General features: G+C 43.3%; 1 protein-coding gene across 1 annotated transcript in view; it reads right to left on the reverse strand.

The window, feature by feature from the left end:
• PPM1H (protein phosphatase, Mg2+/Mn2+ dependent 1H) overlaps window positions 1–9,356 on the reverse strand; it is a 298,038-nt gene extending 288,682 nt beyond the window's left edge. The window contains exon 1 of the mRNA XM_069764438.1: window positions 8,776–9,356. Coding sequence (XP_069620539.1) covers window positions 8,776–9,008 — 233 coding nt within the window. The 5' untranslated portion in view covers window positions 9,009–9,356. The remainder of the gene's footprint in view (window positions 1–8,775) is intronic.
• Window positions 9,357–15,449: the final 6,093 nt, after the last annotated feature.

Below are 15,449 nucleotides of genomic sequence, written 5' to 3' on the forward strand. Positions count from 1 at the left end.
AAACTGGCCTATTCTGATGACACTTTGTGAAGAAAATCGAGATAAAATAGATGGCACTGTCACGGCCAAAATCCTCAACATTGGGCTTAAGAGAAATGTTGAACATATGCTGAGCTTCCTGAAACCCATCTCTCAAGCTTTAAACAAAACACAGAAAAATAGCTGTTTTATTGCGGATGCTGTTGAAATTTGGAAGGAACTGAGTGAACACTTAAAAAACAGAACTACACATGGACAGAATTAAATTACAAGCAGTAAACAAACGAATGGGACAAGCACTGACTCCAGCTCATTTTTTGGCAAATATTGTCAATATCCAATATCAGGGTCAAAACCTAAGTGCTGAGGATGAGGAGTTAGCTATGACATGGGTATCCAGCAATCATCCATCTTTAATGCCAACTATAATAAACTTCAGAGCTAAGGGGGAACCATTCAATAAATATATGTTTGCTGAAGATATTTTAAGGAAGGTCACACCAGTAAACTGGTGGAAGTCACTTAAGCGCTTGGATTTAGAGACCGTTCAAGTAATGATTTCACTTTTAACAGCAGTAGCTTCTTCTGCAGGCGTTGAAAGAATATTCTCTTCCTTTGGACTCATTCATTCTAAATTGAGAAATCGGTTGGGACCCAATAAAGCAGGAAAGCTTGTTTTTCTTTTCCAGATTATGAATAGGAACAAAGAAGAAGATGATGATGAAGATGACGACAAGTGAGCTACAGAGGACAGCAGGGACAGTAGTATTTAAGTTTTTCATGTGTCGGCTGGGCTGACAGTCTAAGTTTCTTATAATATATATATTTTGTTTAGCCAAATTAGTTAACAAACATGGATGTTTGTTTAAGCAAATAACTTATGCTGTAATGTTGTTATTGTTTCAGTTGAATAAATCTATTTAAATTGATATTAAGGTCAGGATTATTTTTCTCCTTCCCAAGTACAACAGAACAGTGGTGTCCAAATATGAATGATTAACCCATTAAACTGGGGAGAAAAAAGTAATATAAAAAGTGATTCTAAAAATCTTCATCTACTTGCATGTTAAAGTAGCAAGAACTAGTTTAGGTAGAAACTTTGATTTAAATCACTGATTTAAATCAGCCTTACTGACTAGTGATTTAAATCGTGATTTAAATCGTGATTTAAATCAGTTAGATTTAAATCAAATCCACCCTGCCTAGAAGTAAGTCTGCATTCACATGTTATAGCCATAGTGCATTTGTTTTTCCTGCAATTATGTTAACATTTTTCATCAAAATAACTTTAACCCCTTAACTGCCAGAGCTTTTTTCGGTTTTGCGTTTTCGCTCCCCTCCTTCCCAGAGCCATACATTTTTTATTTTTCCATCAATACGGCCATGTGAGGGCTTATTTTTTGTGGGACGAGTTGTACTTTTGAACGACACCATTGGTTTTTTCCATGTTGTGTACTAGAAAACGGAAAAAAAATTCCAAGTGTGGTGAAATTGCAATTTTCCTATACCAGCAGCATCTCCATTTCTCGTGATCTCGGGTTGGGGGAGGGCTTATTTATTGCACACCGAGCTGACTTTTTAATGATGCCACTTTTGTGCAGATATGTTCTTTTGATCGCCCGTTATTGCATTTTAACGCAAAAAAAACTTAATTCTGGCGTTTTGATTTTTTTTTTTTCGCTACGCCGTTTAGAGATCAGGTTAGTTCTTTTCTTGTATTGATAGATCGGGCGATTCTTAAAGCTGCGATACCAAATATGCGTAGGTTTGATTTTTTTTATTGTTTTATTTTAAATGGGGCGAAAGGGGGATGATGTTTGTTTAAACTTTTGCCATGCTTCAATAGCCTCCATGGGAGACTATAAGCTGGCATAGCCTGATCGGCTTTGCTACATAGAGGCGATGCTCAGATCACCCATATGTAGTAGAAATACAGCATTGCTATAAGTGCCGACCACAGGGTGGCACTCTCAGCAATCTGGCATCAAAAACCATAGAGGTCTCCAGGAAACCTCCTGTTGTCATGCCGACACACCGCTGACCCCCGATAACGTGACAGGGGTCAGCAGTGTGCGCATTTCCGGTCCGATGGCCGGAAGCGCTTGTTAAATGCCGCTGTCAAGAGTTTGACAGCGGCATTTAACTAGTTAATAGGCACGGGTGGATCGCAATTCTGCCAGCGCCTATTGCGGGCACATGTCAGCTATTGAAAACAGCTGACATGTCGCAGTTTTGAGGGGGATTCACCACCGGAGCCCACCTCAAAGCAGGGGTACTGACCTCAGATGTAAATACAACTGCTTCCCTGGACATCTTTTGAAGGGGAAGGGATTATAATATATACACACTGTAGCAAAGCCAGGTAGGACTGGATTAAATCTTAGCACTGCAGTTCTTAATTAGATGCACCTGGTTAGCTTTTACTAAGAACCAGGAAAATGGTTGACCTTGTGTTAGTCTGCTGGATGTTGAGCAGAGTGGAGTGTGTTAAAGCTGGCGAGTGTCCAGCCAAAATGTGAGCTGTATCTGGGAGAAATGACAAGCCTGTGTCCCTCTCTGAATGGAGGGGTCAGCTAGGAAAGCTGAGCAGTCTGTGTGTTGCTGCAGCAGAATGTGTGGAAGTTGCAGCCTTTCAGGTATGAACTGTGCATTGAGTTGAACACGTCTGTTCAGCACTTGAAGCTGCTGGAGCTCAGGCTGAAGGGGACACCAAGACTGGTAGGACCGTATCTCTTCTGTGTATGAAGGTTACTCCAGGAGAAAGGACTGTAATATGTTCAGGTGAACCCGCACTGACATACATGTGCCTGCTGAATGACCTGTTTATTTGCGGAGATACCTTTGTGCCCAGAAGAGGCTGTTTTAGGTTTTCAATCCCTCAGAGTTTTATGAAAAAAAATTAAAACTGCACCTGTTTGGACCAAACCACTGTGTGAACGCTGCCCAATTCCTACCTGAGCGTGCGAGTCCCTACAATACATATTACGGCATATATATTTTATCCCTACATCTCTGCTGAAGATGTGCTCCTGCTTTCAGACAACTTCCACTGCATACTGGGAGCACCCCACAACAGCCACTGATCTCACCCAGTCTTCTATCAAATTTGCCGAAATTCTTACACTTGCTCCTTTGTCCTACTTCCAAGTCATCATCATCATGACCTGACTGTTCACAATCTGCTGAATATATCTATATACGAGTACTGCTGTACCTTTGCAACTGTGCTCCAAGAAATTTTTTTTTCCTTTTAGAGTTTTGGAAAACAGCTGTTGGAAAAAAATAGTGCATGTTAACTCCTCCAAAAATGAAATGTTTCCGAAAACAGTCAACGCTGAAAAAAAAAAAAAAAAAAAAGTGTCTTTGAAAGCCTCAGAACACAAACTAAAAACTTGTGATAATAGCCTATTGATGTTGATACTGATTATTTCATCATAGGACGCATTTGGACGGCTGAATAAATCAGGGTGAGATGGGAAGACAATGCTTGGACTGGCCGGCGGCTCTCCGGACCAGAGTGTGACCGCTGCATAGACATACATAAAGGTCGGGAGAGCCGCCAGCCAATCCATTCACTGTGTTCTGGTCTTGCTTCCATTTATACGGCCGTCTGACTGTGCCCTAAGGAAAGGTCAGCAATACCAAATTGTAGGGGGGGGATGGCACCTAGCACCCCACTTGTCATCTGCTAGTGTGACCAGATAGCGTGCTCAAACAATACAGATCCATACACTGTGCGGTGGCCATTCTGAAGCTCCGCTCCCATTCACGGCAACGAGAGAAGAGTTGCCGTATCCACTGAACGAAGCTGTGCCGTTTTGGATCTTTTAGGCTGTGTTCCCGTGATGAGTTTTGCTTTGAAAACGCAGCCTCTTACAGTTCTAGCAAAGTAGGAATCTCATGCCCAACATGCCGTGCTTGTGCAGCGTAAACGGACGTGAGGTGCGCATTTCAAATCCACAGCGTGTCATTATTTGCTGTAAGTACAGTAGGCTGTGAGCTTTACGTGTGGATTTTCCCCATAGAATTGCATTGGATGCTAAAAATCCACATGTAATTCGCGCGTGACTGATTACAAAGATTTGGGAAAGCCAAGCACCAGGAAGTATCGAAAACAAAGCAGCTTTAATACACCAAAAGGAGCTTCAAAAACGTGAAGACGTAAAGAAAAAAAAAAAGTGATGTGTGCACATATGGGGAGTAAGGGGGTGCATTGTGAATGTTTGGCTTGCCTGTCCCTTTTAGTACTAAATCAGTGTGTGTGGGGGGGGGGGTGTTGTTGGACCAAAATCCTAGATTAATAGAGCGCATAAAAAAAAAACAACTGAATGTGGAAACCCAGTCATAAAGAGAGAGAAAAGTCTTTGGTGTCCACAGCAGCCAATCACAGCCCAGCTTACATTTTACCAGAGTAGTAGTAGGAAATGACAGTTGTGCCGAGATTACTATGGGAAACAATACCTGTCCAAGAAGTGACATGACCAGAGTAGGCCAGTATGAGTGTCTCTTGGCAGAAAAAGTACCCACTTCCAGAAAAGTGACCCTCTGAACCCGACCTAGAGGGGACTTTCTACTTTTTTGAGGGTTTTGTTTTATAGACGGTCACTGCATATAAGGGAACCTTGTACATGCAGTCTGATCTGTTGGCGGCATAAAATAGTGACGCAGAATTATATATAACATTTGCTAGAAAATATTCAGTATAGCTTGTGTTTTAAGTCATATCCCTGGTGCTTCTGTGTGTCCAGTGGGCGGTCTTACCAGTGACTGACAGCTGTCTCTGCATGCAGTCATACAGGGAAGATTGTAAATGACCGACAACACCGCCCACCGGACCCATGTACACAAACACCAGGGACAGCGATAAAATGTTTTACTGACCCCCATCCAAAAAAAATAAATAAATTATATAAAAATTTGATTCGATAACATCCAGTAAATCATGTATCATATGTAAAGAGGTTGTCTGGGCCACTCACAAGTCTGCAGTCACTAGCAATTCACTAATATTGCACGAGGCCACGCACACACAGTATAGCTAGAATGTGGCTCATCGCATACTTGTGGTCACATGACCGCTCAGCCTCACTGCCGGCACCGGAGAATCTTCACAGTGCACGCTGCGCATTGTGTGAGTCACTGCAGACTTCTGTAAAATGCCTGGACAACCCCTTTAAAGAAATCGTCCTATCAAAGGTTGTATCCTCAATATATTACAATCATCACATTATACAGCACTGTGCAACTTACAATTTCTCTTTTTGCCTTCCTACCCAGCTAATTCTTCTCTTTTCTCTGCTCCATGTAGAAACAGGAAGTCTCTTGTCCCTGAAGAAATCATTCCCCTCTTCTCCTGACCTAGCTGCTCCGCTCCTCCTCTCGCCATAGACTTTTGCAGTGACTTATGAGTCACACAGGGAAAATTGACCTCCTGTTTCTACATAGAGCTTATATGGATTCAGCTAGTCAATTTTTAATCATGTGATGTCATAAACCTAAAGGAAAAGAGAAGAATTAGCTGGGTAGAAAGGCAAAATGAGCAATTGTAAGTACACAGTGCTATATGATATGACTGCAGTATATTAGGAGGATAGAACCGTTGATAGAAGGAGTGCTTTGTTAACATGACAGGTTCCCTTATATATTATACATAGATATCATACACACCCCTGACCTTATATATTAAAGATATCATATACACAGACACCCCTGACCCTATATATTAAAGATATCATATACACAGACACCCCTGACCCTATACACTATGGATATATGTCACACACACCCCTGACTCTATACACTATGGATATATGTCTCACACACCCCTGACCCTATACACTATGGATATATGTCACACACACTCGACCCTATACACTATGGATATATATCACACACCCCTGACCCTATACACTATGGATATATATCACACACACCCCTGACCCTATACACTATGGATATATGTCACACACACCCCTGACTCTATACACTATGGATATATGTCACACACACCCCTGACCCTATACACTATGGATATATGTCTCACACACCCCTGACCCTATACACTATGGATATATGTCACACACACCCCTGACTCTATACACTATGGATATATGTCACACACACCCCTGACTCTATACACTATGGATATATGTCACACACACCCCTGACTCTATACACTATGGATATATGTCTCACACACCCCTGACCCTATACACTATGGATATATGTCTCACACACCCCTGACCCTATACACTATGGATATATGTCACACACACCCCTGACTCTATACACTATGGATATATGTCTAACACACCCCTGACCCTATACACTATGAAAATATGTCACACACACCCGACCCTATACACTATGGATATATATCACACACACCCCTGACCCTATACACTATGGATATATATATATATATATATATATATATATATATATATATATATATATATATATATATATATATATATATATATATATCACACACTCCTTACCCTATATACTATGGATATCACACACACCTGACCCTATATAGTATGGATATATCACACACACCTGACCCTATATAGTATGGATATATCACACACATCTGACCCTATAAAGTATGGATATAGCACACACACCCCTGACCCTATATAGTATGGATGTATCACACACCCCTGACCCTATATAGTATGGATATATCACACACCTGACCCTATATACTATGGATATATCACACACATCTGACCCTATATACTATGGATATATCACACACATCTGACCCTATATACTATGGATATAGCACACACACCCCTGACCCTATATACTATGGATATATCATACACATCTGACCCTATATACTATGGATATAGCACACACACCCCTGACCCTATATACTATGGATATATCACACACACCCCTGACCCTATATACTATGGATATATCACACACACCCCTGACCCTATATACTATGGATATATCACACACCCCTGACCCTATATACTATGGATATATCACACACCCCTGACCCTATATACTATGGATATATCACACACACACCTGACCCTATATACTATGGATATATCACACACACACCTGACCCTATATACTATGGATATATCACACACACACCTGACCCTATATACTATGGATATATCACACACACACACACCTGACCCTATATACTATGGATATATCACACACTCCTGACCCTATATACTATGGATATATCACACACCCCTGACCCTATATACTATGGATATATCACACACACACACCCCTGACCCTATATACTATGGATATATCACACACACACCTGACCCTATATACTATGGATATATCACACACACACACCCGACCCTATATACTATGGATATATCACACACCCGACCCTATATACTATGGATATATCACACACCCCTGACCCTATATACTATGGATATATCACACACCCCTGACCCTATACACTATGGATATATCACACACACCCCTGACCCTATACACTATGGATATATCACACACACCCCTGACCCTATACACTATGGATATATCACACACCCCTGACCCTATACACTCTGGATATATCACACACCTGACCCTATACACTCTGGATATATCACACACCCCTGACCCTATATACTATGGATATATCACACACACCTGACCCTATATACTATGGATATATCACACCCACCCCTGACCCTATACACTATGGATATATCACACACCCCTGACCCTATACACTATGGATATATCACACACCCCTGACCCTATATACTATGGATATATCACACACCCCTGACCCTATATACTATGGATATATCACACACCCCTGACCCTATACACTATGGATATATCACACACCCCCTGACCCTATATATTATGGATATATCACACACCCACCTGACCCTATACACTATGGATATATCACACCCACCCCTGACCCTATACACTATGGATATATCACACACACACCCCTGACCCTATACACTATCTTATTATTATTAATTTATATAGCACCATTAATTCCATGGTGCTGTACATGGGAAAGGGGTTACATACAGGGTTATAGATATCGATTACAGTAAGCAGGTTTACAGTGACAGACTGGTACAGAGGGGAGAGGACCCTGTCCTTGCGGACTTACATTCTATGGGATGGATATATCACACACCCCTGACCCTATACACTATGGATATATCACACACCCCCTGACCCTATATATTATGGATATATCACACACCCACCTGACCCTATATACTATGGATATATCACACACCCCTGACCCTATATATTATGGATATATCACACACCCACCTGACCCTATACACTATGGATATATCACACACCCCTGACCCTATACACTATGGATATATATCACACACCCCTGACCCTATACACTATGGATATATCACACACCCCTGACCCTATACACTATGGATATATCACACACCCCTGACCCTATACACTATGGATATATCACACACCCCTGACCCTATATTCTATGGATATATCACACACACACCCCTGACCCTATACACTATGGATATATCACACACACACCTGACCCTATATACTATGGATACATCACACACCCCTGACCCTATATATTATGGATATATCACACACACACCCCTGACCCTATACACTATGGATATATCACACACCCCTGACCCTATACACTATGGATATATCACACACCCCTGACCCTATACACTATGTCTATATCACACCCACCCCTAGGCCTCCAGCACACCTGCCATCCGCGCACGTTATGTGTGACGACCCCCAGTACGGCGCTGCACTCACTCCGCGTAGCCGGTGCTCCAGGGCAGCCTCTTGGTCTCCTTCAGGATCAGGATCGGTCTGGCGATATGGTCGGCCGAACACTCGATCTCATCCTGCGACAGCCCCAGAAACTCCGGCCTGACATAAGGAAACCTCATGGGTAAGTCCGAGCCGTTGGCATGATCGGAGCCGGAGCCGCCAGCCATGATTCCTCCCATGAAATTGGCCACGGCAGATTTCATCCGAGTGAGCATGTTACAGGCGGCGCACTGGCGGAGGCAGCATGAAGAAATGGCCGGCAGCTCTCCCTTCCCCCTCGCACGGTGTCCGGCGCGGCATGGACCGGCCTGCCGGCGTCCGTCTGACGAGGAAATGCTCGGGCTCCAGGTGCAGGCTCTCCGCACTACGCGAGCTGACGGCTAAACCGCTGGTCATGTGACCCGCTCCGTGTCACGTGACCTACGAGGCGCACCGGTGCTGGGAGGACGCGGCATTATACTGCGTGCGTGTGCGGACTGTCAGTGCGGCAGGTGGGAGCTGCGGCCTCCGGTGCTGCCGGGATCTGTGCAGACGCACGTTTCTGCTATGTGTGCGTTTTCTGCGAACTTCTCTCTAGAATTATCCACACTAGTGACTAGGGGCAGGTTGGCAAATATTAGCCAAAGTCCAGCACTGCCCGTATGTAGCGGTCCATGCTTAAAGGGCTCGGCCAGGATTCTTTGTCTTATTGCAAATACCCTGATTATTTATATTTGTAAATCAACTTGTTCTTTATTCACCCTCCCCAGGTCCAGCGCTGATTCTTCACCACTCTTCCTGTAGTTGATTGTCTGCAGCGCTGTTGTCCCTTCGGTAGCACTGCAGACAATCAGTGAGCTCAGCGGCTCTGCCCGTGTTGACTGCACCAGCTGCCCAGAGCCGCTGAGCTCACTGATTGGCTGCAGCGTTATTCTAACTCTGAACAAGCCTGGGGAGTAAGAATAATCCCGACCAGCTTAACCCTTGTGCCCCAGAAGAGGCGCCGCAGTGCCCGCGGTTTGTCGCCGGGACCACAGTGTCTTCTACTTCTGCTGTCACTAGTGTCTAGTGAAGAAACCACCATTGGCATCGCGCCCAGCTCCACTTTCCATCATTTTGTCCATCATTTTTCTTGTTTGTTTTTTTTATACCAAATTTTTCTTTTAAGTTGTCCTTATTTTGACATCTACATGCTACTTGTTTGTCTTTTTTTATGTTTTTTTTTTGTGCAAATGTCGGTTACAAAATGTATAAGATCGTTCTACTCTTTGCTCTAAAAAGGTTAAAAAAAAAGCGTTTTTGGGTACAAAATTTCGGAACCTGCTCGTGCCATTTACACAAATTTGGCAGAAAAAACAACAACAAATAGCACAGAAGAAAGGTAACGGAAAAAGTGCAATTGCTGAATCGACCATCCATTGTGTTGTTCTTTACCTTGGTTTCCGCTGTTCATACCTTCGGCTTCTCAGGCAGGCAGTAAGGCTAGGGGCACACGACCATCCGGAAAAATCAGTCTGATTATGCCACAGGTTCATCAGCGTGTGACCCCATGCTTAACCCCTTCACCCCAAAGCCTGTTTTCACCTAAGTGACAGGGCCAATTTTTACAATTCTGACCACTGTCACTTTATGAGGTTATGACTCTGAAACGCTTCAACGGATTCCAGTGATTCTGACACTGTTTTCTCGTGACATATTGTACTTCATGATAGTGGTAAAACTTCTTCGATATGACTTGCATTTATTTGTGAAAAAAACAAAAATTTGTCGGAAATTATGAAAATTTAGCAATTTTCAAACTCTTAGTTTTTATGCCCTTAAATTAGAGAGTTATATCACATAATATAGATAATAAATAACATTTCCCACATGTCTGCTTTACATCAGCACAATTTTGGAAACATAATTTTTTTTTGTTAGGACGTTATAAGGGTTAAAAGTTGACCAGCGATTTCTCATTTTTGCAACAAATTTTGCAAAACCATTTTTTTACGGACCACCTCACACTTGAAGTGACTTTGAGGGGTCTATATGACAGAAAATGCCCAAAAGTGACACCATTCTAAAAACTGCACCCCTCAAGGTACTCAAAACCACATTCAAAAAGTTTATTAACCCTTCAGGTGCTTCACAGGAATTTTTTGAATGTTTAAAAAAATTGAACATTTAACTTTTTTTTCACAAAATTTTTACTTCAGGTCCAATTTGTTTCATTTTACCAAGGGTAACTGGAGAAATTGGACCACAAAAGTCGTTGTACAATTTGTCCTGAGTACGCCGATACTCCATATGTGGGGGTAACCAATGTTTGGGCACATGGCAGAGCTCGGAAGGGAAGGAGCGCTATTTGACTTTTCAATGCAAGATTTGCTGGAATTGAGATCGGAGCCCATGTCACGATTGGAGAGCCCCTGATGTGCCTAAACAGTGGAAACCCCCACAGGTGACACCATTTTGGAAAGTAGACCCCCTAAGGAACTAATCTAGATGTGTGGTGAGCACTTTGAACCTCCAAGTGCTTCACAGAAGTTTATAATGTAGAGCCGTAAAAAAAATTTTTTTATTAATTTTCACAAAAAATGATCTTTTTGCCCCAAATTTTTTATTTTCCCAAGGGTAAAAGGATAAATTGTACCCCAAAAGTTGTTGTGCAATTTGTCCTGAGTACGTCGATACTTCATATATGGGGATAAACCACTGTTTGAGCGCATGGCAGAGCTCGGAAGGGAAGGAGTGCCATTTGACTTTTCAATGCAAAATTGGCTGGAATTGAGATCGGACGCCATGTCGCATTTGGAGAGCCCCTGACGTGCCTTAACAGTGGAAACCCCCCACAAGTGACCCCATTTTGGAAAGAAGACCCCCTAAGGAACTTATCTAGATGTGTGGTGAGCACTTTTAACCCCCAATTGTTTCACTAAAGTTTAGAATGTAGCATTGTGAAAATTAAAAAATCATTTTTTCTTTCTACAAAATGATGTTTTAGCCCGCAATTTTTTTTTCCCAAGGGTAACAGGAGAAATTGGACCCCAAAAGTTGTTGTCCAACTTGTCCTGAGAACGCTGATACCCCATATGTTGGGGGGAACCACTGTTTGGGTGCACGGCAGAGCTCGAAAGGGAAGGAGCGCCATTTGAAATGCAGACTTAGATGGATTGGTCTGCAGACGTCATGTTGCATTTGCAGAGCCCCTGATGTACCTAAACAGTAGAAACCCCCCACAAGTGACCCCATATTGGAAACTAGACCCCCAAAGGAACTTATCTAGATGTGTTGTGAGAGCTTTGAACCAACAAGTGTTTCACTACAGTTTATAACGCAGAGCTGTGAAAATAAAAAAAAAATTTTTTTTCCACGAAAATGATATTTTATCCCCTATATTTTTATTTTCCCAAGGGTAACAGGACAAATTGGACCCCAAAAGTTGTTGTCCAACTTGTCCTGAGAACGCTGATACCCCATATGTTGGGGGGAACCACTGTTTGGGCACACAGGAGAACTCGGAAGGGAAGGAGCCCTGTTTTACTTTTTCAAAGCAGAATTGGCTGGAATTGAGATCGGACGCCATGTCGCGTTTGGAGAGCCCCTGATGTGCCTAAACAGTGGAAACCCCCAATTATAACTGAAACCCTAACCCCAACCCTAACCCCAACCCTAGCCCTAACCCTAGCCCTAACCCTAGCCCTAACCCTAGCCCTAACCCTAACCCTAGCCCTAACCCTAGCACTAATGGGAAAATGGAAATAAATACATTTTTTTACATTTTATTATTTTTCCCTAACTAAGGGGGTGATGAAGGGGGGTTTGATTTACTTTTATAGCGTTTTTTTGGCGGATTTTTATGATTGGCAGCTGTCACACACTAAAAGACGCTTTTTATTGCAAAAAATAGTTTTTGCATCACCACATTTTGAGAGCTATAATTTATCCATATTTTGGCCCACAGAGTCATGTGAGATCTTGTTTTTTGCGGGACGAGTTGACGTTTTTATTGGTAACATTTTCGGGCAGATGACATTTTTTGATCGCTTTTTATTCCGATTTTTGGGAGGCGGAATGAACAAAAACCAGCAATTCCTGAATTTCTTTTAGGGGGGGCGTTTATACCGTTCCACGTGTGGTAAAATGGATAAAGCAGTTTTATTCTTCAGGTCAGTACGATTACAGCGATACCTCATTTATGTAATTTTTTTTATGTTTTGGCGCTTTTACACAATAAAAACTATTTTATATAAAAAAATAATTGTTTTTGCATCGCATTATTCTGAGAGCTATAACTTTTTTATTTTTCTGCTGATGATGCTGTATGGCGGCTTTTTTTTTGCGGGACAAGATGACGTTTTCAGCGGTACCATGGTTATTTATATCCGTCGTTTTGATCGCGTGTTATTCCACTTTTTGTTCGCCTGTATGATAATAAAGCGTTGTTTTTTGCCTTGTTTTTTTTTTTTTTTTTTTGCGGTGTTCACTGAAGGGGTTAACTAGTGGGATAGTTTTATAGAGCGGGTCGTTACGGACGCGGCGATACCAAATATGTGTACATTTATTGTTTTTTTTTTTTTTTTTACATAAATAAATGGATTTATTGGGAAATGTTTTTTTTTTTTTAATTTGGGGATTTTTTTAAATTTTTTTTTACACATTCTATTTTTTTTTTTTTTTACTTTCTAACATTGTCCCAGGGTGGGACATCACTGTATTAGATCAGATCGTTGATCTGACACTGTGCATAGCACACTGTCAGATCAACTATCTGACAGGCAGCTTAGCTGGCTCTCCAGCGCCTGCTCTCAGCAGGCGCCGGCTAGCCAGGTCACTTCATGACCCGGAAGGAGTCCGGCGGCCATCTTGGATCCGGGGACTCCTTCCGGGTCACCGGAGCAACGCGATCTCATTGCGTTGCTCCGGTGGGAGAGCGCAGGGAGCCCCCGTCCCTGCGCGATCCCCCTCTATGCCGCTGTCACTACTGACAGCGGCATCAGAGGGGTTAAATGCCCGCCATCGGCGATAGCGCCGATCGTGGGCATTGCTGCGGGGTGTCAGCTGTCATATACAGCTGACACCCGCACCCGATCACCGCGGCGCTCAGCGCGAGACCGCGGTGATCGGTGCGCCGTACTAGTACTGCTGCTGGCACTAATGCAGTGCCAGCAGCGCAGTACTAATACGGCGCGTGTCGCGAAGGGGTTAAGGATATGGAGAATAAAAGGAAAAAGTCATCCGAGTGTGGTCCGATGTTTTCCACGGACCCATAGACATGAATGGATGAGTGCCATCCGATAGGTAACAAATCGTGCACGCCGAGTCGGTCCAAGGAAAAATGGGACATATGCCGAGCCCCATATAATAACATGGGGGGAGTCTATCTGTCAGAACCACGGATAGCACTTACCGGGTGTCTGTTCGAGCCCTTAGGGAAAGGGATGACACCCAGCGTAACGGGTCAGGGATTTTACTTGTTACCCTGCTCTTGCACGTTCTTGTCTAGAAGCCCAGTATAGAGTAACACTGATGACAAGTATGTGCTTGGTTTCAATAATGAGGTAGGGATTGAGATGTGTGGCTGTAAATAGGCTGGTAAATGTTGTTCTCCATGCAGCTGCTGGTTGTAGACATCAACTGGTGGACTGTACTTGCATGTCGCCCGACGGGCCGTGGCTGCCTGTGACCCCACATGGTAGGTCTTCTAGTTCCTCCTGACCAACGATCATGAGATGTGGACTCTATAGTGTGTCTGTTCTCCATGCTATAAAGTCCATCCATCACCGTCAGATCAGCTCCAGACTGCAGGCCGCTAGCTCTTCACCTCGCTTACTGCTCTTATAAGGGGTTTTCTTCAGGAATGGAATAATTCTGAGACTGTAATAGTCAGTGGTTGTCCCCGTTCTGAACCTTACCTTCATTGGCAACAGTAGCTAAAACAAACAAAAAAAGACAAAAAAAAACAAGAGTTGCTTACACTTCACTTCTCTATTGTTTGAAGTGCAGATGTCACATCAATAGCACTGCAGCCAGTCAGATAAGCTCACTGATTGGCTGCAGCACTGTCAACGTGATGTCAGTGCTGAACCTGGGCAGGGTAAATAATACTTGGTTTATGGCTACTGCAATCTACAAAGGAAAATTATCAGAAAGTAGACCGCCCCTTCCCAACAGTTTGTCACAGTTGGGACAGGGTTTCTTAAAAATGATGTAAATTTCATGTCATAGTGATCATGCAAGAACAGGAGCAGTGCCCACGTGATCGCCACCGGGAGCTCGACTTGCGTGAAAGCCGAGTCCCAGCTGTCACAGCCAGGAGTGGTTCCCCGCACCACCTTGGGCCACTTAACCATGGCAATCGCAGCATTATAAGGCTGGGCGAGGGAGAGGGCTTCCCCTCACTTCCAATTGGCGCTCTCTCAGCACAATCATGAGGGCACGATTGTTGCTTTAGAAACCCGAGGTACTTATGATACTTCCGGGTCTGCCAGCTACAGTGGCCTGTTTAGACCATGATAGCAGCGTGGTCTAAGAAGCTTGTGTTAGGCCGGTTTCACATTTGTGGTTGTGTCCGCAGAGTTTCTGACACATACATCCGCATGCGTCTTGATTTCATATCTTTTACATTGTGGACGTAGGTGCATGCGTTTCTTGCGCATGCCTCATTTCGCGGTGTGCGGCTGGGCTCGGCTGAC

Source organism: Ranitomeya imitator, chromosome 4 (assembly GCF_032444005.1).
Source record: "Ranitomeya imitator isolate aRanImi1 chromosome 4, aRanImi1.pri, whole genome shotgun sequence".
NCBI lineage: Eukaryota > Metazoa > Chordata > Amphibia > Anura > Dendrobatidae > Ranitomeya > Ranitomeya imitator.